This window comes from Hakea prostrata, chromosome 1, assembly GCF_041222555.1.
Source record: "Hakea prostrata isolate BN-2017 chromosome 1, UWA_Hpros_2, whole genome shotgun sequence".
NCBI classification, from domain to species: domain Eukaryota; kingdom Viridiplantae; phylum Streptophyta; class Magnoliopsida; order Proteales; family Proteaceae; genus Hakea; species Hakea prostrata.
This window is the reverse complement of record NC_142600.1, coordinates 32,758,090-32,783,647: the sequence shown is the minus strand read 5'-3', so window position 1 is coordinate 32,783,647 and position 25,558 is coordinate 32,758,090. Positions and strand designations below refer to the sequence as shown.

Below are 25,558 nucleotides of genomic sequence, written 5' to 3'. Positions count from 1 at the left end.
GGGATCAAAACCTATAGACACTCCCATGGAATGTAACTTAAAGTTAATGCCAGAAGATGGAACCATTCTTGATGATCTAGAGAAGTACAGAAGGCTTGTTGGGAAGCTGAATTATCTGACTATGACTAGACCTGGCATTGCCTTCCCTGTCAGTGTTGTGAGTCAATTTTTGTCTGCCCCACGAACATCACACTGGGATGCAGTTATACGAATTCTGAGGTATCTTAAGAAAGCACCAAGACACAGGCTTCTTTACACTAATCATGGACATAGAAATGTAGAAGGATTCTCTGATGCTGATTGAGCTGGATCACCTATTGATAAAAGATCGACTACAGGCTACAGCACATTCATTGGAGGAAATCTTGTATCATGGAAGAGTAAAAAACAAACTGTGGTAGCAAGATCAAGCGCAGAATCTGAGTCTCGTGCTATGGCACAGGTAACATGCGAGATGGTATGGATAAAACAATTACTCCAGGAATTAGGAATTATTGATGACACACCAATGAAGTTATGGTGTGATAATCAAGTTGCAGTTCATACAGCATCAAATCCAGTCTTTCATTAACGTACCAAGCATATTGAAGTAGATTGCCACTTTGTTCGTGAGAAGTTACTGCAAGGCATAATATCCCCCAAGCATGTGAGGACTGGAGAACAACTTGCAGATTTGTTCACCAAAGCTCTAGGGAATACAAGGCTTACCTATATTTGTAACAAGATGGGCATGAGTAATATATATGCTCCAGCTTGAGGGGGAGTGTTAGAAAAGGGCAATTTAGGAAGGGATTGATCCATCGAGAGTTAGTACTTTGCGCTAACTCTCGATAGGAAAGAGTGGTAGGAATTAAGAGTTTTATACCAATTGAAATAGGTTTATGCTTTCCTATATAGAATAGACTTGTAAATTAGCCTATATATAGAAAAGTTACTTTGAGGAGTGCTCACAAGATTAAAGAGCCTCCACAACTAAGTCGTGGCTTCCATCCTCTCCTCTCCCCCATTCCTCACCTTATTCTTTCTCAAAGTAACAACCATCAAGCAATCCTGGTCATCATCATTGTTGTATTAACCCATACAATTTAGAACATGATTTCTTTGTTCTTCCAGTTCAAACCAGAAGCCCTAAACTGACTCTCCAAATCGGAAATCACAAAGAGAAACATGTGCTTATTACACCTGCACTGACACCATGTTGGAAATCTGAATTCTATAACCAGCCAAACATAGGAAGATCAAACAAAAGAAAGCAAGAGAGAAGAGAACAAAGAAGTGAAGAAAATTCAGAAAAGGGAGAGTTGCGCATGATACTCCAACACTCTCTAAGTTACTTTATTATAGATCTAGGATGATCCCCAGAATATTACAAAATAAGGAAAGTTATAATCTGATATATTCCCAGAATATCTAGTTATCTACATAATCTAAAACCAAATAATAGGAAAAGTTCCCTAAACAGCTTACAATCAATTTAGATCTTCTTCTAGCAATCTAGAAACAAATAAGATCAAATCTATCCCACATATCTTTCCTAAGATAACCACAAGACCATTGACCAACATAAGATCCATGAATACCTCGCAAGATCTTGCTGACCAAGCAACAGCATAATATTATTCTAACTCCATCTTTAACAGAACACATTACTCTTTAAATTGCCGAAAAGAAGTTTCACAACCACTTAAACTTTTGTAACATCTTTCAATATGACTTTGTAATGTTGTGCACAATAATGCAAGGGATGAAAACCATCATAACTGAAGGGATACCAAGTTGCCGCAAACAGCCCAGTTTGAGCTTCTGGTGGCTGGAACTTGCAGGTCCAGCCACTTTTAATCAAGTTGCAGGTTCACTGCCAGGAAGATGAGGCATTTTGGTGGTCAGCTGCAGGAGGCTGAAGGTGTTCGATTTTGGTTGCCGCTGGTGATCGCTTAACCATGTGCTTCAAGCTTCAACAATGGAGTTCTTAAGCTCCAAAATGAGATAAGAGTTTGAGGTGAGAGGGAAATTGTGAAGAGTCGGAAAACAAATTTAATGGAGAATGGTAGATGAGATCTTCTTACACCCTTTTTACATAAGGGTATGACGATCTCCACAACTGTAACATTAGTCATTCTAATGGAATTGGAGCCATGTGCTTATGAAATATAAGGTGGGGTGTCAGTTTTTAAAGGCCTCTGTTTTGGGATGCCAGAGCAATTTGCTCTTAATTTTTATTTGGTAGCGTGAAAGAAGTTCGTTCCTGATCCGCTGACAAGATCTACATGATTCAACATTAAAAATGATACCCTAGTTCTCTGGACACCAAATGTCCAACCAAACTCAAAGCCTAAATCAATGGCTAACAGTTACAGGCTCAAGTGTTGATTAACACTAGGTTTAACTAGATTATATAAATTATCAATATCACATACTAAAAGCTCCCTTAAAGATTCAGTAAATGGTACTTCCTAGTTCCTACACACGTGCAGGATAGATTTGAACATCCAACATGGTGAGAATGACTGGAACTGCTACCATATTACTGGTTTGCTGCAAAATAATAATTCTCTTGATAGTTTAAGGATATCTTGTTAGAGATAAAGAATAATAATAGAATCAGCAATATAAAGTGGCAGAACTCAACAAAAGGAAATACAGTTAAGAACAAAAATTAAACCTATATGGAGCAGGGATATGATTGCAGCAAATGTTTATCAAAGGTAATATCCCTCAAGCACCCAAAGCAATTTCCGAACTTTTGCCATAATCTAGAGAATAACATAAACAGAACACCTGATCCAGAGGATTTTAGTAGACATTAAACAGTAGGAAAGAAGAAAATATAATTCACTCACGACTAGGTAGTGTCCCAGATTGTTTGGACGTTGACTTTCTGCACCAATAGACAACTATGAATATTCAGATAACCAAATCAAATGACAGATAAATTCAAATGAACAGGGGAAAAAATTCTATAAAGCAACAAAATCCCAATTGCTACATTTACTCGCTTTTGAGAAAAAAGTATACATGGGAGGATCTTTAGACAAAGAACAAGATTACCAATTCACACCCCCCCCCCCCCCCCAAAAAAAAAAAAAATTTGATGCATATGCTCTAACTTGAGGGGACTGACAAAATTATATTTGTTCAGCTGGTATGACCTCAATGGGTATTTAGGTATTTGTTTATGTAGTATGGCGACTGTGCATAGTACTTGTTATATCAGGAGTACTTGTCAATTGTCATAAGTAAATATAGTTAGCAGGCTTACAGCCCACAACTGGAAATTCTGCCAAACCATAAGACGTATCTTTTTCTCCAAACCTGTGGTTCTTCTTTCCCTCTTCCTCTCGCCAGGTACTGATTTCTTAGTTTCCAGATCTGTCACATGTTACACAAACAGACTAGGATAAGCGTAGACCTGCCTAAGAGTCTAGTTTGTTCCATTTTCCTTATTTAAGAAGGTTGTTGGGTCGGATTAGGATGCTTCCCACATAGCCCAGGCATGTAGGAAGTCCCATTTTTGTTTAGGGTTTTATAACTACATTATCTATTTGGTAAATAAGTCTGGGTTAGGATTAGCCAGCATAAGGAAGGGACCAGGTTTGTTTCATTTTGATTTTGTTCACTATAAACCAACATAAATGCTAAGAAGCTCCACCATGTTTTGAGGTGATTCAAAATTGGTATTGTGCTTATTGAGTTCAGCAGGTTAAATGGCATTGATTCCAAGGCCACCTCTTTTCCTTAATTGCTTCTTTATATTTTTCTCTCTTTTCTCTTCCTCCATTATCTATTCAGCAAACCAGGTGAGTAGTCATAATTCATAACCTTTTTTGGTCCGTTCACAAACTCTATAGAATTGAATCTGGTTTTCCTTCTTCATTGACCAGAGATTTCAGATCTTTTCTATTGAGTCACTAGAGCAAATCCTAATGTTGCTCAAGAATCTTCAGTTACATCTCTGTTTCCAACTTCTGACTTCAGAATATTACCATGTGTTCCATTGAATTCTGTTATCAAAATCTGGTTTTTCCATCGAGTCATTAGAGTCCTACTGTTGCTCAGATTTCAGGAATTTCCAGTCTGATCTCTTTCTCAATTCCTAATTTCAGAATATTGTTCCATTGATTTAACTGGCTTACCGACTGCTACTATCTCCATTACTGATCACTCTTGATCAATGTCGAACATCTTTCAGAATTCTGCATTAGATTCTCATACCTGGAATTTCCTATGACAAGATGGATTCTTCAGTTACTATTAATCTGAACAATGTCACTGAGCCCAATCATTGACATATAAGCTAAATTCGAACAGCCTTTAGCCAGATAAGAAGATTCTTTAATTTCCTGATACTAAAACTCTCAGTGGTTTACTATGGGATTTTGATTTTTATATGAAAATTGTAAACCCTATCCTTCGGTGACTAGGGTTGAGATCATGCTGCAATATTCAACTAAATGAATTAACTTAAAGCAGTTAAACATGTTCCATTCAATCATTATATACCTTTGTTGAGATGCAATACCCATTTCCCCTCTCAGGTCCTTGACTTTGTTATTCTGTGGATTCAAGAACAGAACAACAAATAAATTCTCATGATCCTTCAGGATTTAAGTACCAAAAGTATAAAGGCCTACTGAAGTTCAGTGTATGGAAAACCAGAACCTGATCTGTTCACAAATAGTAAAACACATACCAAGCAAAAATTTAGTTGTTAAGGTGCCATGTTCCATATTCTCTTAAAAGAACTGTACTAATCATTAATGGATTTGCCATTAAGCTAGAAAGAGAAAACTCTTCATATGGATCAAACAACCTGGACATGTGTTTGTCTTGTGAGAAATCTCTTTCAAGTTCATCTAGAATACCTTTGCCACTGGTCTGGAACATGACATTGGCAACCACAAGGGTTCCATATATTCTAAAGGCCACAAAGTACAGTGGCATCTTTATAACCAGAACTAAGAGATTTGGTAACACAGATAATCGAACTGGTAAAAAAAGAGCAAAGCATTTGGTTTTAATGACTCTAAGATGGTGTAAAAATGACCTCCCAAAAGATCAGTGTAATTCGATGGCCAGATTTTGAAATTAACTTAGGATTTTCAATCAGTTAAAAAGACTAAAAAAGAGTATCAGTTGAAGGGACTTCCAGTAGTATGTTTTTATAGAAGTATCTCTCCAGTAAGGAGAACAATACCCTGAATAAAAGTGCAATTAGTCAAATTCCATAAGACAAGTATTGATGTCCATTGATTCAACTAAGAGCATAACAGAAGCAGAACATCAAACTAGATAAAGCAGCAAAAGATCTTCAAAGAATCATTGTTAGAATTTCAGCACCTATAATCAGCCTAAGGACTGAAAGGAAACTTAGAAAGAAGAAGAAGAATAGAAGAAGACTGAAGAAGAAGAGGAGAAGAAGGGAGAGAGTTTGCATGTGTAGGCCTTAACTCTTATTTATAATCTAAAATCAAGTCTTAGTTTAGTTAAGTTTCCTAAACTAAGTTACAACAAAAATGAAAATTACATATTGCATAGAATCTCCCAAATCTATTGAAAAAGAAACTATGCTAGGAAGATTACTTTGTCAACCAAGCAATAAGAAAATTATAAAGTAACCAAAATGGAAAGTAATTAAAATATAAAGTAACCAAAGTAGAAACCCTGATTTTTCAAGGCTTGTGCACCAAGACTGCTTCTCCAAAATAGAAATTTGAGCAACTTGTGCACCAAGGCTGCTGCAGTTCTCAACAATCATGATATAACAGTTGAAAATTGCCTTATGTAGGTTACGGACAGAAGAAACCCTAGTTTGTTTCCATGTAATTGCTCAACTTGGATTTTCTAACGAGCAGTGAGCCAACATAGACTGTTGCAAACCAAAAGCAGGAAACCACGACAATTATCAAGCAGCGCTTAAGGGAATACCAGACCAACCTCAGTTTGATACCATGTAATAATACCGGATCTTACTAAACCAGCAAATCAGAGAATAAAGAGAGAGAGAGAGAGATGAGAGCTAGAGGCGATAGAAGTGTACTCCCTTCTACCACACAAGCCAAATCTTAATAGGAATACTAGGAAAAGAATTTTAGTTACGACAACAAATAGCTCAGCTTAGTTTCAAATTGAAAAAGAAAACAATAATGGTTATAATAGATAAAGACTGAGCAAACTAAGCTATGATATCCCACAATACAACAGTCCACAGAAAAAAGTATATCGCAATGAACCAGCATCTCTTAATCTAGCTGCATTTGTACCTGTCTTGTAAAGAAAGGTGATCAGTTGGGAATGCATCTGTTGTAACACAGTAGTTTTATTCATAAGGGTAGATTTGTCTGTTAGGATAATTTATTCTTTTTTGTCCGACATCAGGTATATTTGTATCTTCTCTTGCATATCACTATTATAAATGAAGGCATGCTATGTCACATTGACATAAGTCAAGATTCATTCAATTATTATAACATGGTATCAGAGCCACCACACCTTTTGCCACCCATCACCACCATCATCTACATCTGAATCACTCTTCTAACAACAATCAAAACCTCCTCCTTCTCTAAAAACCCAGCAATTGCTTCCAGATGAGTTGCTGCATTACTGCGACTCATCTAGGGCCATAGTGTGCCCTTTTCTCCCTTAAAACCTACTGCAATCACTCCTAGGAGTTTTGTCTATCTTCTGCGACTCTTCTAGGGTGGCCGTTCCCTTCTCCTTCCTTTCCTCTCACCTGCGGTAGGTCCTAGAGGGCTCGCGAGCATCTAGCAATCCATCTAGGCCTATTGCCTAGCCCATTTAGACCCTACAAACCCTACAAGTGGTCCTAGAGCCGTCGATTTCTCCTAAGGGTGCTTCTAGGACCATCACATCTTTCTTTTCCATGTTCTGAAATTTTTTCCTTCTCCAAAAGTTCTGTTTATGACCTATTTGAGGTGGTGAGTACTTTTCTCCTAGCCAAAATTTACTTGATCCCATCTTGGTTTCAGTGATGGCTGATCCCATTACCCCCACCTCTTCTGGTACATCTGTTGCTGCAGATCTTTCCGTTTTGTCTATTCCTCAGGATCATGATTTTTCTCCTCTTTAGATGACCATGTCAAGCTTAATGGGACCAATTATCTTTGCTAGTCTCGTTTTGTTTTTTTTGGAGTTGATGCCACAGTCTTACTGGCCATCTTCATGGAACTTCTACCAAACCCTCTTCAGCTTGTCTGCAACAAGACAAGTGGTATATGGATGAGTGCTAGGCTATGGGATTTCTTTTTAATAGCAGAAAGTTATCTTCTTCTTCCTGATGCAGCCACGATTTGAAAAGTTGCCAAGGAAACATATTATGAAGTGGGTAATGATGCACAGTGCTTTGAGATCCAAAGGAAGATTCATCAATTACAACAAAAGGAGCAAACCCTATCTCAATATAACAATATACTTAGAGGCTATTACCAGATGCTAGATTTCTGCTGCTGATTTACTCCGTCCTGTGCTGTGGATGTAGCTACTTATCAAAAGTGGGAAGACAAGCTCAAAGTCTATGACTTTCTGGCAGGATTGAATATTGAGTATGATCAGATTCGGGCACATATTCTTTCCCGAGAGCCCTTTTCTTCCCTAAAACAAGGTTATGCTATGGTTGATATAGAGGACAGTTAACAGACAGCAATGGTACACATTAAACATCTGATAGGTCAGCATTAGTGGCTAGTCTTGGCAATAACAAGTCTGATTCTAGTAACGGACAGTTATAGAGGACAGTTAACGGACAGCAATGGTACACATTAAACATCTGATAGGTCAGCATTAGTGGCTAGTCTTGGCAATAACAAGTCTGATTCTAGTAATTTTTGGTCTCCAGTAAAGTGTGAATATTGTGGGAAAGAGCACCATACGATGTACAAGTGTTGGAAGTTGCATGGGCGTCCAGCAAGTTCTCATGGAGGAGTAGCAATGGCAATAGGGGCAGCAATCAAGCATCCAAATCAAGCTATTTTGGACACCCTGAGTACTCCAGCACCTCTTTCCTCAAACGAGCTCCAACACCTTCCCCAATTGATATCCAAACTTCGATGTATCCCTTTAGATGCTGACTCATGACAGGATCATCCTCATTTTTTCATACTTATTCATCTATTCCTTTTGACCAAGATGTTCGAACAACTTATGGAATTCTTTCTCCAACTCTGGGAAGGGATCCATTATTTGTTCACTTACCCTTACCCTATCTTTTGTTTTGTATGTTCCTAAATTTTCGGGTAACCTTTGTTTATTAGTAGAATTACCTGTGATATGAACTGCAAAATTGTGTTTTGGGACCTAGAAATAGGGCATACGATTGGCAGTGGTAGACAAAAGGGGGCGCTCTACATATTGGACAAGTCTCCATCAGCTCTTTCTATGGCCTCTAGATCATCCTCTCCTGCACTCGTGTTATTATTACAATGGCAAAATCATCTTGGCCACGTCCCTTTACCTGTTCTATATAAATTATTTCCTGACTTGGTTAAAAGATGTAATTTAAATGATTTTCATTATGATGTTTGCATTTTGGCCAAGCAAACTAGACACATTTATCCAATTTCTGATAATCGTAGTAGTACTCCTTTTCCAGTTATTCATTCTGTTGTAATGTGCAGAATTGCTCCTCAAAGTATATTATCCACAAACCCCAATAGGATATTTATAGTTACAACCTAGTGAAGTCCTATCCTAAGTAGCAAAAGGAAATATAAAACAAATAAAAATAAAAAACTAACTCTAGACTTATTAGGAAACATAATCCTATTCTAATTAGAAAACCTTAGTCCATGTTTCAACACTCCCCCTCAAGGTTGAGCAAAGATATTGTGCCTAGCTTGCTCATAATGTAATTGAATACCTTCGTGCTCAAGCTCTTTGTGAGCACATCAGCTTGTTGTTCGTTTGAAGTAACAAAGGTGATATGGATCAACCCAGCCTCAACCTTCTCTTTGATGAAATGTCTGTCAATCTCCACATGCTTAGTCCTATCATGTTGTACTGGGTTATGAGCTATGTTGATCGCTGACTTACTATCTGAGTATAACTGTATAGGAACCTTCAAATCTGTCCCGACCTCTTGAAGCAGCCCTTTAAGCCATAGTACCTCACAAATGCCTTGAGCAATCGCCCTAAACTTGACCTCGGCACTGGACCGCGCAACCACAGCCTATTTCTTGCTTCTCCAAGTCACAAGGTTACCTCCCACATACACACAATACCCAGAAGTAGAACTCCTATCCACGGTGGGAGATCTCGCCGAGATCTCGCTAGATATCTCGCCTTTTTAGAGAGGCGAGATGAGATCTCTGGCGAGATCTGCGAGATTGCAGATCTCGCGAGATGGGCGATCTCGCTCGAGATCTCGCCCATCTCGTGAGATCTCGCCAATATCTCGGCGAGATCTTGCCAACGGGACTTTTTTGGCTGCTTTACGGGCTTTTTAAAGCCCCTGTCTCGCTCAAGAGAGGCATATCTCGCCTCTCTCGAGCCTCTCTCTCTCCTCTATCTCGCTGGATCACCAAAATTGGCCGGAAAACTCCATTTTTGGCCGGAATTTGGCCGGAATTTGTTGGGGATTCAACATAGCAACATCATTAACTCATCTACAACAACAAATTGAAGCATATTTGCAGTGATTCAAGCATATTTCAAGGGATCTTCAAGAAATGTAAGATTTTCCCCCAAATTTGATTTTTTTTCAAATACAAGGTTCTATAATGATTGTATGAGTGTGATATAAATAAGAAGCTTGCAGTTGTAGAAACTGTCTCATACTCTCTTCAGCCCCTTAAACTGGAGGAGAACAACAGCAGCCAAACTGTCTCATACTCTCTTCAGCCCCTTAAACTAGAGGAGAACAACAGCAGTAGACAGGTGGCTGACCTTAAACTGGAGGAGAACAACAGCAGCGGTTGCTGCAGCAACAGCGATAACAATAGTGGCAGTCGCCTGCATGCCTTCGCAGCATGTTACCGAAAGATTTCCAGTTTCTGTCTTGTGGCGGCAATGGTGGTTTCAATTCCAAGTCTCTCCAATATGCAGAGTCACAGCTTCAGCGAAAAAGAAGACAGAAGATACAGCGAGAGCAAGAGGTAGCAAAGATAATGAGCTTCTTCAGCTCTTCCATGGTGTATCTCGATTCTCTCACAAGTGAGCCTACACACAATTCTCGTCACTGTCGAAGCTCCTGAAATCTTTTGAAGGATCCGTTGCTTGGGCTCTTCGAGTTTTGCCATGCTTTCAAGTTCATTCCCTGGAGTAGTAGGGCAGAAGAATTCGCAATATGAGCAGCGACAGCGGCAGAGACAACGGCAGTGGGAAATCAAGAGAATGAAGGTGTCTCTAGTTCTCTCTTTCTTCCCTAATCGAAATTAGGCTCTTGATACCATGTTGTAATCTGAAGAATTGCTCCTCAAAGTATATTATTCACAGACCCCAATAGGGTATTTATAGTTACAACCTAGTTAACTCCTATCCTAAGTAGGAAAACGAAATATAAAACAAATAGAAATAAAAACTAACTCTAGACTTATTAAGAAACATAATCCTATTCTAATTAGAAAACCTCAGTCCATGTTTTCAACACATTCTGATGTGTGGGGTCTCTAAGAATGTGTGCGGTCCCTCTTAGACTGTGTCTATAGCTGGCCATAGATGGTTTGTTACTTTTATCAACCATTACACTAGGACCACATGGGTTTATTTACTCCACCAAGAGAGTGATGTGTTTTCGTGTTTCCAACATTTCCATAATATGGTTAGGACTCAGATAGGGGCTATAGTAAAAATTCTTCAGACTAATAATGAGATTCAATACTTGGGTGGGGCATTCCGTTCTTACATAGCTGATCATGGTATCATACATCAAGCCAGTTGGTTGCTGAATATGAAAATAGACATCTCCTTTAGGTGGCACGTTCTTTTATGTTCACTATGCATGGGCCTCCTTGTCTTTGTGATGCCATTCAAACTGCAGCTTATCTGATTAACCAAATGCCTTCCCAAGTCTTGGATTAGTGTTGTCCTCTTGAGGTTCTTTTAAGGACAGCCACCTTTACACCCCCACCTAAGGTCTTTTGGTGTGTTGCCTTTATCTGGAACCACTATGTCCAGGCTAAGTTAGATCCTCGTGGGTTATGGTGCATTTTCTGGGCTATCCTCTTACACAAAGGGGGTATAAGTCTAACCATCCTAGCTCTCGCTGCTTCTTTGTCTTCATAGATGTTGGGTTCTAAGAGCAGATTTCTTTCTTTTACCCTACACTTCTCCAAGCAGAGAGTATTAGTTATGAAGCTCTAGTGTTCATTGACATTCCTCATGAGATTCCTGCAGTTGACTCTCCTTTGGCAGATTTTCCTTTGAAAGATGGAGTGACCAGACATAAATAGCTGGTGGATGATATGCAAGGGGAGACTAGACCTATTAAATAAAACAAAGAATACCCCCTTCTAAGCCAAGCCAATTGGAAGCGTCAACTCCTAGTCCTGAAGAATCAGCTCTTCTTGTTGAGTCTGTCTCTGACCCTTCTTTGGACCCTACTCTAGACTTACCTATTGCATTAAGAAAGCAGCCATGGACTTGCACCAAACATCCTATTTCCAGTTAGTCTCATATGAATCCCTATCCCCAGAATTTCGAAGTTTCATTTCCTCTTTGTCCTCCACTTCTATTCCTAACACTTGGCAGGAAGCATTATCCTACTCAAACTAAAAGGAAGCTATGGATGAGGAAATGCGAGCTCTAGAAAGGGGGGGAAGTGGGAATTGGTGTCTTTGCCTGTAGGAAAATAGATTGTTGGGTGCAAATTGGTCTTCCGATAAAACACAAGGCCAGATAGAACTATTGAACGATATAAAGCAAGATTAGTAGCCAAAGGCTTTACTCAAACCTATGGCATTGACTATCAGGAGACATTTGCCCTTGATGCCAAGATGAACATAGTTTGGGCTATTCTCTCATATGCGGTGAATCAAAGGTGGAACCTACAACAAGTAGATGTGAATTCCAACATGGAGAGCTCTAGGAAGAGGTGTATATTGATGTGCCTCCTGGCTATTTTAATTTTGAAGCTCATGGGAAAGTGTGTAAGCTAAGGATAGTCGTATATGGACTAAAGCAATCTCCTAGGGCATGGTTTGGCAGATTTCATAAGGCCATAACTTCCTACGGCTATAAGAAAAGTAATGCAAACTATACCTTGTTTGTTAAGCGGGATGGTTCCCATACTACAATACTTTTGGTGTAGGTGGATGATTTTGTGATCACCAGAAGCAGTGATGAAGAAATTACAGCCTTGAAGACCTTTTTCGGGACTAAATTTGAGATAAAAGATATGGGCAAACTCAGGTATTTTCTAAAGCTAAAGCTAGCATATGACCAATGGTGTCTCTCTCTATCAGAGGAAGTATACTTTGGATTTACTTGAAGAGATTGGGATGTTAGGCTATAGGCCAGTTGAGATTCCTGTGGAGCCCAATCAACACTTGAAGGCAAAAAAAGGAGAACTAGTTGACAAGACAAGCTATCAAAAATTGGTTGGGAAGTTGATTTATTTATCTCACACTAGACTAGATATTACTTTAGCAATTAGTCTTGTCAATCAATATATGCAGTATATCATATATTGAGATATTCAAAGGCTTCTCCAGGGAAAGGCATTTTGATTTCTTCTCATGGATATCTAAGAGTTTAGCATACACAAATACAAACTGGGTAGAATGTCCAGATGATAGAAGACCTACCTCTGGCAACTGTGCGTATGTAGGAGGCAACTTGGTATCATGGAGGAGCAAGAAACAGGCTGTAGTTGCACGATCCAGTCTTAAAGCAGAATTTAAGGCTAGGGCTTTGGCTCAAGGCATTTGCAAGGTACTGTGCTTGAAAGGGCTTCTTAAGAGCTTGTGACAGATCTAGAAGAGCTTATACGGTTGTATTCAGACAAAACATGCAGAGATCAACAGGCATTTTATCAAAGAGAATGTCAAGTAAGGTCTGGTTCAAATTACCTTTGTCACATCTAACAATCAGCGAGCTGATGTGTTTATAAAGAGCTTGAATGTCAAGAGTTGTTCAGTAGCATCATTAGCAAGTTGGGCAGCAATATCTATACACCAACTTGAGGGGGAGTATTATAATACAGTAGTTTTATTCATAAGGGTAAATTTGTCTGTTAGGATACTTTATTCTTTTTAGTCTCACATCAGGTATAATTTGTATCTTCTCTAGCATATCACTATCATAATAAGTCCTGCAATGTCACATTGACATAAGTAAGGATTCATTCAATTACTCCAACAGCATCAACATTTATTCTACAGCATGACAGGAAGTCTTAGAATTTATGTATTAGTAGGAACTAATTTGCTGTTTGAATTCCTCATATAGTAGCTTCTCTTTTGTACCTTTTACCTCCCTGAGGATGCGTGTGTAATTTGCATCTTATTAGTCAAGTTATATAGGGGCGGGAGTTGGCACACTGGTTAGTGGATCATAGCTGTAGCCTAAGGTCAAGGCATCAAAAGAGCCTCTCAGCAAAATTGCTCAGGTAAGGCTCAGTAGAAAAATCCCCCCCCCCCCCACATTGCTTGTGCGGAAGCCATCAGCACCCATTTCGCTCTTTAGAGAGAACTCTCTAAAACACAACATCCAACCATTTTCTCTTCTTTTTCTTCTTATTCTGCCATCTTTCAACTTTGTTCTTTACATTTTTTAACTACAACGTATAGTACTATATGTGTGTGTAGTGTGTACTATATATAAGATTGAATCTGTCGGCATTTGTACCTGCTTTGCAAAGATTGGTGATCAAGTGGGAGACATCATCACCAATGGGCTAACCTATCTTCAATTTAATACCCCTATTATGCAAGTTGTAACACATGATTGTTGTTAAAATATCACTTTTTATTTCAGCTTAGGTTTCTATTTTAGTCATTTTCTATTTTAGTTACTTGCTATTTTGGTTACCTTCTAATTTTGTTGTTGCTTGGTTGACAAGTAAGCTCCCTAGGATAGTTTCTTTTTTAGTAGATTTTGGGAGATTCCATGCAATATGCAAGTTTTCCTTTTTGCTGTAAACTCAGTTTAGAAATATTTTCCTAACTGAGATTTGATTTTACATTATAAATGAAGTATCAGGGGGAGCGCCAAAAGACACACACACAAGCTCTCTCCCACTTCTCTTCTTCTCCTTCTTCTTCTTCTTCTTCTTCTTCGGTTTTCTTCTATTCTTCTTTTTCTTTCTGAATTTCTCTTCAGTCCACATGCAGATTACAGTTGATGAAACTCTAACATGGTATCTGCGCTTTTGTAATCAGCTTAAGGACTGCTTCTTCTCTGTCGACTTCTCAGTTTCTTTTCTCTTTTTCCTGGTGTGCAGCTACTTATTTTTGTCCTATCTATGTAGTGTAGATCCTACTTAACCAATGTATTAAGGGATCTCTATCTACCTATTAATACTACTGAAGGCCCATAGATCATAGAGAGTTTCAGATTTTGCAACTAATTCAAATCGTGGAACTCATTTAACAGTTTCCGCACAAGTCAGAAGTTCTTAGAGTGGATTAGATATGCTCTGTTTCAGAGTTTATGATTAATTCAGAATCAGGGAACTCTCAGCTTACAGTTTTTGTGCAAATCAGAGGTCTCTTTTCTTTCTTTTTTTGAATTCGATCTATCTTCTTCTAGTTCTCTAGGATGCTTATTAATCTAAAAAAGTATGAACTGCGTATGGTTCAATTATTCAAAATAATGTTGGTGACTTGGTGCCCTTTTGGGCCTTTTATTTCTGTTGCACTGTTTTTTGTGCAAATTTGAAGTTCGATATGTCCTGTACTCATGTCATGGGGAATATGCCCACTATTGGATTGCAAGACCTAAGTATTGCCCTTTATCGTATATCCTATAAGTTCTGTTGCAAGTTACATACTGCTTCTGTTTTGAAATATTTTGCTGGTACCATATTGGTTCACTACTACTTCCATTGTTTGTTTCGGGATCAAGTTCAGCCTTTTCTTTATCTAATACTTCAAAAGACCCAGAGGACTAGGATTATTTTTTCTTCAAATCAAGATCTGTTAGGTTTCAAATCTAGTGAAAGTTTGCTTCTATGGTCCAGATACAGCGCAAGATGTTTCTTTTCTTCTGAAGATCAGACCACACTAGCGAGGACCTCTGGATGTTCTTTTATGAACTATGAAGTTAATTCAATCTGCACTACAGGGGTTGCTGTTTTTTCCTATAAACACATCTGATAGAAACTGCTACACCAGCAATTGTTACTGCACTTCTGCTGAGCTACTATTATCTGAGGTTCAAAGCTGGTTTGGTAATTTATTCTAATTTAATTTTTCGATGCATTGTTTGAGCATTGTCGGTGGTTTAGAATTTCTTTTACTAGAAAACAAGACTTTGGTTGTGGGAGACAATTTACTGCTGCTTGATCAGCTTCATTGGTGAATGATACACTGCTCTGTGGCTGCTACTTTTCCTTCTTAGATTTCTTTTGTGCTCATACTTTGAGATGTTGGTAATTGGTCATCATTATTTGTCTACATATATGCTACACGTGAGGGGAAATTGGAGACTCTTTCTATTTCTACTTAGGATTTGTTGAAGAATATTATTGGTGAAGATCTTCATCCTCCTAAGATGGTATCCTACAGCAACACCTAACTACTTAGTTACCTTTTGTCTACCTACTTGATCTGCAACTTTTTTGACCTACATGGTCCGCAGTAACCTATATTGTCTTCTACCTACCTATTTGGTTCGCAGTAACTCATGTTGTCTATTACCTACCAACTTGGTCTGCAGTAACCAACTTAATCTGCAATAACCTATACCGTTTGTTACCTACCAACTTGGTCTGAGTAAGATATACTGTCTTTTACCTACCTATACTTTTCCCTAACACTTGCCTTTTTGCAAAGAGCTTATGCAATTTTTGGCTGCACCTTTTACTTATTGTGTGGAGATTCCTCACTACTACTGGCATTATTTGGATGGTGCCCTTGATCATAGTTGTCAAGGCGTCGCCTAGGCGTCGCCTAGGCGACGCCTTGGCGTCCTGGCGGCCTTAGAGGGCCTGAGGCGAGTATCGCCTCAGTTGGAGCCCATAAGGCGGGCGCCTCAGGCTCTGAGGAGTCGCCTCGGGCTCGCCTCGGACGCCTTGGACGCCTCAGACCCTGAGGCGACCGCCTTATGGGATTTTAAAAAACCACCATTTTTTTTTTCCAAATCAAAGGCCAAAAATAAATTGGAAATTAGATTCCAATTGGGAATAATCTAATGGCTGAATGCTTATACAAATGTTACACGGAATACATGGGATCATTTGTAACATTAATTCATTAACGTTTTGCAACGGCCTCCGGTGATTTTGTTCACCATCTCAGGCGACGGTATGTCGCCAACATGCTTTTTTTCTTTTTCTTTTGTGTTTTAACAATGTTATAAGTTGCTACTCGTTATTTAATTTATGTTTGGAGATTATTAACTAATTATTTACTTCTTTGTGACTTGCAAATTGCAATTAAAGTTTCTGTTATGGTTCTTGTGACATAGCTACTTCTCTGTGACTTTCACGTGGTTGTTATCCATGTAATGTTCTGATGTCATACTCTGAACCTGCTATATGATTACTGCATCCTATCCTACTCCAAGTAGTATTTGATTACTGTTGTTTAAAGGTCATTCAACATCTTTCATACTCTGAACCTGCTATCTGGTTACTGCATACAATTCCTACTCCAAGTAGTATGATACTTGGAATTTATTTAGGACCTACTATGTGTGGTTTGTAGTATTATGGATGACTTAAGGTAGGCTAAATGGCTAATATTAGTTTTTTTATTATATATAAGATAGGTTTATAATGAATTAGTGTATGAGATGTACATAAAGTAAAAATTTCACTTAAAACGCCTCGACCGCCTCAAAAGCGCCTCGGAGGGCGCCTCATCGACTCATCGCCCCAACTAGCTAAAACCGCCTCGCATCGCCTCGTCGCCGTGACAACTATGCCCTTGATGTTATTGTTGCTAACTTGCTGCTGTACTAGTGGACATGGTTCGGCTTCATCACTGCTTATTATTCTTGTTGTTGGATGGATTTTACTACACGAGATTGTTTACTTAAGTTGTAGTCGATTATCTCCACGGCAAAGTACTTTTGGTGTCTACCATCATCTGTTATTGCTACATATGCTCAAGTGTAATGAAGTTTCTTGATATGTTCTTGTTATTCCAAGCTGAAGCCTTTGAGATGTATACTTTAGCATGAGGGGGAGTGTTAAAATAGCACTTTTTGTTTTAGCTTAGGTTTCTATTTTTGTTACTTTCTTATTTTCTTATTGCTTGGTTGACAAGTAATCTCCTTAGGACAGTTTCCTTTTTTTAGTAGATTTTGGGAGACTCCATGCAATATGTAATTTTCCCATTTGCTGTAACTTCATTTAGGAAAGTTTTCCAAACTCAAATTTGATTTTACATTATAAATGAAGTACCAGGGGAGAGCCAAAAGACACACGCACAAGCTCTCTACCTCTTCTCTTCTTCTCCTTCATCTTCTTCTTCAGTCTTATTCTATTCTTCTTTTTCTTTCTAAACTTCCTTTCAGTCCCTAAGCTGATTACAGGTGCTGAAATTCTAACAACTGTTATTCTCCAGCTTGAGGGGGAAATGTCAGAGCTTATGTAATTAAGATACTTTAGGAACTAATTTTCAGTTTGATTTCCTTATATGGTAATTTCTCCTTTGTGCCTTTTACCTCACTAGGAGGTGTGTGTAACTAAATCCAACATTTTAATGAAGTGATATAGATGTGGCAGAGAATATTCTCTAGCACACAACATTCAACCATCTTCTCTTCTTCTTCTTCTTCAACCTTCTTCCACCTTTCTTCTTTGTCCTCTACATTTCTTAACTACCAACTACAGTTCCACATATATACAAACAAATAAAAGTATACCCTTCCAACATTGACATCATAACTAGGCTTGAAAAGTAAAAACATACATTTACAGCTACTCTTCCAACACACAATAAATTTCTCACACAAACAAGTGAGATAAAGGCTGCAGAAAAGAGCACGATCTCCAGTAATCCACTTCCAACTCCCAAAAAAGAAATACACCGAGAATAAAGTTACAGGATCCAGAAGTGAGATTTTTCTAAAAATCAAAATCAATCAACTACGTTTTGATGCAATTGCATACTATCATATGTATATGAAGATCAGCCATGAGAACCACAGGTGGAAAACCAGGGTTTTGACTAGGGTCAGCTACCCCAGTCAAGTCACAACTTTAAAAACCTAGTCAAAATTCTTGTAGACTAGGTCCAGGTAAAAATTGATGTGACTAGGTCATAAGCCATCCAAGTCAAATAAAATTCAGGTACCTTTACCCAAGTCATGATAAACTTAACGAGCTCAATCCTTTTTTAAAACACTACGAAGAATTACTTTCTAACTGAGTTGAAATCTATATTCTAAAACAATAAAAAACCTCAACTCCTCGAATATTTACCGATACTGTATTGGGTCTTAATGGAGCTACCTCACTATAGCACCAGGGCCCACCTCCAAAGTTCATCTATCATAAAGACTAACAGATAGAGAAAGGGTGAATGTGACATATATTAAAGGATTATGATTGGAGAACATATGTAAAGTGTAAATTTCACTACATAACTTGATTTACGATAAAAACATTTATCAGAAAAATTAATAATGGTATTTTGCATGGAACAGCATACTCAATGACCAAACAAATTACAATCAAATGGTAAAAAGATCTCAAGGACGTTCCAAAATCTAAAAACCAGAAACTTACAAGTTACGACCAATCCCAGGATATTGTTCAGAATCTAAATGAAATGTATTGAAGCACCATGCTGAAAACTATTAACATGGTCTGAATCTGAATTAACTTTTAGAATGGTAAAAACAAATAGTAATGCCAACATGATGAAGAAAAATAACAACACATGTGAATACAAAAATACAAAATACACTACAAAAATTGTGTATAAACTCTGATTTTGAAACAACTTTCTTCAGCCCTACACGAGCACATAATACATCTCTTCCTTCTAGAAATCGAAAAACCAAGCTCGGAGGGGCAGGCTCCAATCAGAGGCAGGTCCTCATGAAGAACCTCTAAGTCAGACTTCAGATGATGCCCAAGTCCTTCAATCTGAAGGTCATGGTTGGCCGCCCTTAACCAGCTGCCCAAAGGGAAATGAAGGTCCTCTTTTGGAATTGTCAAGGGTGTGGCCAACCCTTGACAAAGAATTACTTGCACAAGGTGCGTAGGGCTTCAAGGCCTAGTATTAGAGATGACCTAGTTCCAGGGATACAACACCTTTTTGAGACAGGCTACATGCTTAGAAGCCTCAATAGGACCATTGTATCCCTTATCCCAAGAGGAAATATCCTCAGGAGGTAGGCCATTTAAAACAATTAACCTCCACAATGTCCACAACAAGATTATAGCAAAATGTCGGGCTAATAAGTTGAAACCCATACTTAGCTCCATCATTTGACCCAAAGTACTTTTGTGTCAGCCTGTCAGGTAGGTCTATCTCAAAAAATATCTATATGGCACATGAGTGCATTTATTTCATGAAAAAATCAAAACCAAAAACTAGGTACATGGCACTAGAATTGGACCTAAGTAAGGCTTATGACAAGATGGAGTGGGGATCCATTGAGAAGAACCTTAGAGTTCTTAGGTTTCATCCTAAGTGGGTGAGGTGGATTATGCAATGAATTACCACAGTCGAATTCCAAATAAAGGTAAATGGACAACTAACTGATTGAGTGGTTCCCTCTAAAGGCCTTGGGCATGGTTGCCCTCCAAGTCCCTATATTTTTATACTTTCTCAAGAGGCTTTGTCAAAGAGGCTGAGTTCAATAGGGGGATCCCACAATTGCCTGGAGCTTGAATAGCTAGATCAAGGACTGAAATTGACCATCACTTTTTTGCAAATGATAGCATGATTTTGCACCAGAAACTCAGGAGAATACACACCACATTAACTATGTGTTTCAAGAATACACGCAAGTGTCAGGCCAACATATCAACTAACAAAAATCCTTCATTCTGTTTAGCAAAGATATTTCAAGTGCAACCCACAGGTATGTCTCTTCAATTTTGAGCAATGGAGTTCATCTTAGGCTTCCCTCTACCTTTAGTAGATCCAAATCCCAAATCTTCTCATATTACTATGGCCTTCTCAATAAGGCCTTTGATCCGACTTCTTTGTTTGGGGGGTCAAAACATGCAAAAATGAATAAATAAAAATAAAAGGTGTTAGCAAGGTGGAAGGAAAAATCATTGTCTAGTGCAAGGCAGGAAGTCCGACATTACTAGAAGTGGTAACAGACAGGTTGACCCAACAAATTAGACAATTTTGGTGGGAAACAAGGACAAAAAGGGGATCAACTAGGTGCAATGGGGAAAGTTGTGTGGATCAAAAACGGAAGGAGGATTAGTATTTAGGGATTTGCATGTGTTCTATAAAGCTTTGCTGGCAAAACAAGCATGGAGGAGTATAAAAGTGACTCTCTGCAGGCCCTAACAATGAAACACAAATACTTTCCAAACTCAGATTCCCTAAATGCATCATGTCCTAGAGGAGCATTTTGGGGTTGGAGTTCGATAGCGGGGAGAGATGTATTAAAGAACAAGGTAGTTAAAAGAATTGGAAATGGACTTGATACCCTTATTTATAAGGACCCCTGGATCCCTAACCTTCCATCCTTCCACATTACCACCCAATTCAACGGGGCCCCAGGAAGGTGGCTGAATTAATCCATTGGTCTTCTAGGTCATGGAAGGCAGGTCATGGACGGGATCATACCTGAGATCATGGTAGAATATCTCGCTCTCGAGCGAGATCTCGCCACCTTGAAAAACCGAGATCTCGACCGTCTTGGCAAGATCTTTGTCGAGATATGCAATTTTTTTGCGTCAACTCAGTGGGTTTTAGGGTCCCAATTGGACTGAAACTTGGTATTTAGCCTATTTAATGCCTTTTGAACACATTGGTGGCCTTAGATATGTTAGAAGACAACCCTAAGTATGATTTCTAAGTCTATCCATAATGTGAAACCGAAATATCAACTAACAAAAATCCTTCATTCTGTTTAACAAAGGTATTCCAAGTGCAACCCACAAGCATATATATGAAAAACAAGTGTATAAAATGCATCAAATAACCTAAATGTCATCAAAATTTCATCCATATGAGCATGACAATCTCAATTTTCAAGAATAGAATAATAAAATTATACAACCATAGAAATTATATATAAGTCATTAAATCATAAGTTCATAAGACAAGTAGAGAATGATTGATCTTCCTTCGATGTTACAGATGTGTTTGCAAATGAAAATCCATCCAAAACCCACAATATAATCAGCAACAATTAAGAGTTCCAACGAGATATGGCAAGATCTCAAGCGAGATATCCCAACTCTCTGCTCTCAATCTCCATTTCGTCTCGCTTCTTTGAAATAGCGAGATATCTCGCAAGATCTCCCACCATGCCTGAGATGTTTATTCTCAGGTCCAGAACTGCAGGCAATAATGAAACTTCCAGGATCAGTTTTTTGGAGTAAGATTTGGAAGATACTTATTGTTAGGTCCGCCTACTATATGAAACTTTAATCTGTGTTCTGCAGGAGAACCAAGGATCTCCTTCAACAGCATCAGTTTTTTGGAGTAAGATTTGGAAGAGACAAACCCTCCCAAGGTAAAATCATTTCTTTGGAAAGCTGGGCATGGTGCCTCTCTGCAGTTTTGGCTTTATTTAAAAAAGGACACTGTCACACTCCATGGTGCTTGCTATGTATGAATGAATGTGAATCAGTGAATCAGTGGTGCATACTCTTTTCAAATGTAACCATGCTCGACAATGTTGGAGAGCATCAGCATTTCGGTTGGATGTTAATCAGTTTACAGGCTGTAATATGTTGGTTGGTTGGATTTTGTTGAAACATATTACCATGACTCAGGTAACATTACTTTAGTTCATACAATGTGGAGTATTATGAGCTGGGTCATATGGAAAGCAAGGAATGAGTTTCTCTTTTCTGGTAAAATACCATGTCTTCATAGATCTTGACATAGTTCAACAACTTATTAGGTGATATGAATGCCTTACAAAGCAATGCATCTACAAAACAGATGAATTTCATGAGGAAAGACAGCAACAGCATCATCAAGACCAGCAGATAATTGGACAGCAAAGGCACATGAATGTTTTTCAAGCCTTCACTGACAGCTCATGGGATAAAACTACCTATAAGGGAGGAGAAGCAGGAATTATATGGGCGCCTGATGGGAGCTTCTTGGCAGCCCAAGCTAAAAGCTTGTGTAGCAGATTCCATGGCCCAAGTTGAATTAGAGGCTATTCAGGATGCGATTCAGCTAGCAGTTACATCAAGAATTAAAAAAATCAAGGCCTTCTCAGACTGTAAGTCTGCTGTGTTATCCCTTCAGGGGAAATCCAGTTCACTAGATTGGATAGGTGCAGCATTTCTAATAGTATAATATCTTTGTCTGGGCACTCTGAAACCATTGAATTTTCTTTTGTAGCTCGACCAGAAAACTTCCTGGCATACTTTCTTGCTAATGGTTCTAGAACTCTAGGTCTGTCTCAGGTTTGGTGGTTGTCTGCTCCACCTTTCATTGTAAACGCTCATTTGATGAGCTCTGGGAGGGTGCTTTTGGAGTGGTTAATATAATCATGAGTTTGATAAAGAAAAGAATACAACAACACAAATAAGGCAGAAAATGTGGAAGTTATGGTCACCAACAGTTTCAAAATGTTAACTGGCACTATATAGTGCCTGAAAACAGATCATAGAGCATGTTGGCAAACTACATTACTACAATGTTAATCTGATTTTATTATTAAATAAAAAACTGATTTAATACCTTGTCTTTCTTTGTAGTCTGAGGCCCAAAGCCACGTCTCTCCCTTGAAGCTGAACAAAGAATTCTACCCCTCTTTTGAGCTTTAAAATTAAAGAAAACATTTAAAGAAAGCTTTTCCAAGCGCTGGTCCTTGATAGATGTCTGGAATCTAGTCATTGGCATAATTTCCTGACATTGCAGTAGTTTAAGAAAAGGTTGGCTACATTAGATAAGTTTATCCAGCTAACTGCATCTAAGCTCTGTTATGCTACATGGCATAGAGATAAATATGTCAGTAAATCAATTCCAGATCTCACGAAGCAAAGAAAACTCTGTAGCTTCCATGCAAGACCAAATGAAATATGTATGTGACAACTGACAACTAGCTCAGGAATCATTATGGAAGCATCCAAATCAGAAGTACACAAACACTTCAAAAGTGAACTTAACAAAGCAAGGTAAGAAAGACTGAAGTTTGACCGAAATTTAAATTGAACACAGGATCAACATATTAGCTACACATTGCTCCATTCTGACTCATTAAGGAGTATTATTATGAGGCATAAAGTACTCTGGCTATTACAAACATGAGAATATGTCCAACCAAAACTTTGAGGGCATTAATACTTGAAAAGGAAAATTCCTATTTGCACCCAAGCCAATTCAATGCCGGATAACAAAACAAGCTTAAATAACCTTTCTCAACCTAGTTTCGTGGTAGAAGGCACTAGCTAGCTCAGCCGGTACGGTTGTCTGCTAGTTGTAGCAGTGACTTGCAATCAAATTCCACATTCACATTCCACCTTCACACGAGGGATTTGGTTTCGAGGTTTGTCTGTGGAGTCTCCTAAAGCTCTCCAGCTCCCCTCACCCTCCGCCACACACCCCCCCCCCCCCAAAAAAAAAAAAAAAAAAAGGGAAGAAGCTAATCGCAGAAAACAAAAGTTGCCTTATTTCCTTATTTTCCAATTTTTTCAGTGTTCAACCTTACTGGCTAGTATATCAAATTTAATTTAAGGATAATTTAACCCCTATTTGAAAACTAAGGATGCACAACCCTCCACCCAATAAATGAAGCCTCAATATCTAGCGCAGTAATCTTCCCATAGACATTATAACAAATTTCGTCCATGTTGATTCCATGAAGTGGGCATGAATTCTCTGTTCACTAAGTTTCTGCTTTGTTCAGAAATATGTACGATGAGGAAAACCATTTCTAGTTTCCACTCAAAAAGAATTGCAGGGAAATGGATTTTTTGATTCACATAGAACACTTGAATCATCAAATACACGAGAGAGAATACTAACCGTTGCAGGAAGTAGTAGTTCCATTGAAGGGGCAAAAGACCACACCACCTGTACATGTGGAGCAGATACACTTTGTATCTTAATCATAAACCGGTTCTTTTCCGTGTATTTATTATTTATTTATGTGGTTCACAATCGACCGAAGCTCACCCGTTCAGTTCACTCACCCGGCTCAAACCTGAGTGGTGAAACATGCATCGTCTAAAATCGATTACTGAAACTCCAGCCAAACTTATTTCTTGAACCATGGATGCATACGGTCTTCAAAACATCCAACCTCAAATAATTGAATGCTGCAAATTACTTTTATCCCCAGTTAATCATTCTCTAGATCTGAGCCTATTTGACTACTTTGCGTTCCGGGTTGCAACTATCCAATCATACAAGGGTAAATTGGGAATGCTAAAATGATCTTTCTTGAGCAATAATGAAATTCTTGTACTTAATTCTTTTAAATAGGCATAATAGAGAATGAGAACTGAAATTTGGTCTTGTCTCCGGTCGTCGAAAGCTTGAGGCGGAGAGGCTCGCCTGACTCTGCGTAGTCTCTCCGCCTCCCCCTGTTTTCTCTTCCATTCCTTCGTTCTCCCCTGCTTCTCTTCTTCTCCTCCGATCTCCTTCTCCTCTTCCGTCCCTCCGTCACTGATCTCCTTCTCTGCCTCTTGCCTTTTGCTCGGACACCCAGATCTGTAGCTTTTGGCTTTGATTATCTGTAGTTTTTGGCTTCGATCTGTTTGTTTTTCTGGCCGATCTCTCTCCTTGGTTGCAGTACTTCTTTTTCCATTTCTTTAGTTTTCAGTAACGAATAATTTCTTTGGTTGCAGCGATCGTTGGTGCACACCGTCGAAAAACTCCAAATCTGGATACAAGTTTTTCTGCGGCAAGCTTGAACGCCTTTACGGTAGCGCAGGATGGCACGTCTGACCCTCCTCTGCACTTTTGATGTTACCACTGCGACAACTGAATGACTTTTGTGTCCGCCCTTGAGGCGTGTTGTCTGTCAGCTCTTGAGGCGTGTTATGTGTCCGCCTTTGAGGCGTGTATTTTGTTCCCCTATGTGGGTGCAGGTGCTTATTTGGTGTTGTATTTGTTGCAACTATATTTCTAAGGGTATATTGGGCTTGACCCATCCCTTACTCAGGAAGACCCTATCTATTGCATGTATGACAGTTTGGTCGCATTCCGCTCCTTGGTTCGGTGTGAACCTTGTGTTTTCATACAGCTGTGTGTTTGTACTTTTCTTTCTTTAATGAATGAAATACTGTTTACCAAAAAAAAAAAAAAATAGAGAATGAGAACTGATACCA

General features: G+C 38.7%; 1 protein-coding gene across 3 annotated transcripts in view; it reads right to left on the bottom strand.

Annotated features, from left to right (window-relative positions):
- The window catches only part of LOC149028773 (Tetratricopeptide repeat (TPR)-like superfamily protein), a 112,121-nt gene extending 87,624 nt beyond the window's left edge, over positions 1-24,497 (bottom strand). The window contains exons 1-4 of one of the 3 annotated variants that reach the window (XM_089139005.1): positions 24,252-24,497; positions 22,965-23,132; positions 4,501-4,553; positions 2,841-2,878 (exon numbers count right to left, since the gene is read on the bottom strand). In XM_089139005.1, coding sequence (XP_088995131.1) covers positions 2,841-2,878; positions 4,501-4,553; positions 22,965-23,132; positions 24,252-24,338 — 346 coding nt within the window. In that variant the 5' untranslated portion in view covers positions 24,339-24,497. The remainder of the gene's footprint in view (positions 1-2,840; positions 2,879-4,500; positions 4,554-22,964; positions 23,133-24,251) is intronic. The other 2 variants (XM_089138999.1, XM_089139010.1) reach the window with 2 other exon arrangements.
- Between the last annotated feature and the right edge of the window lie 1,061 nt (positions 24,498-25,558).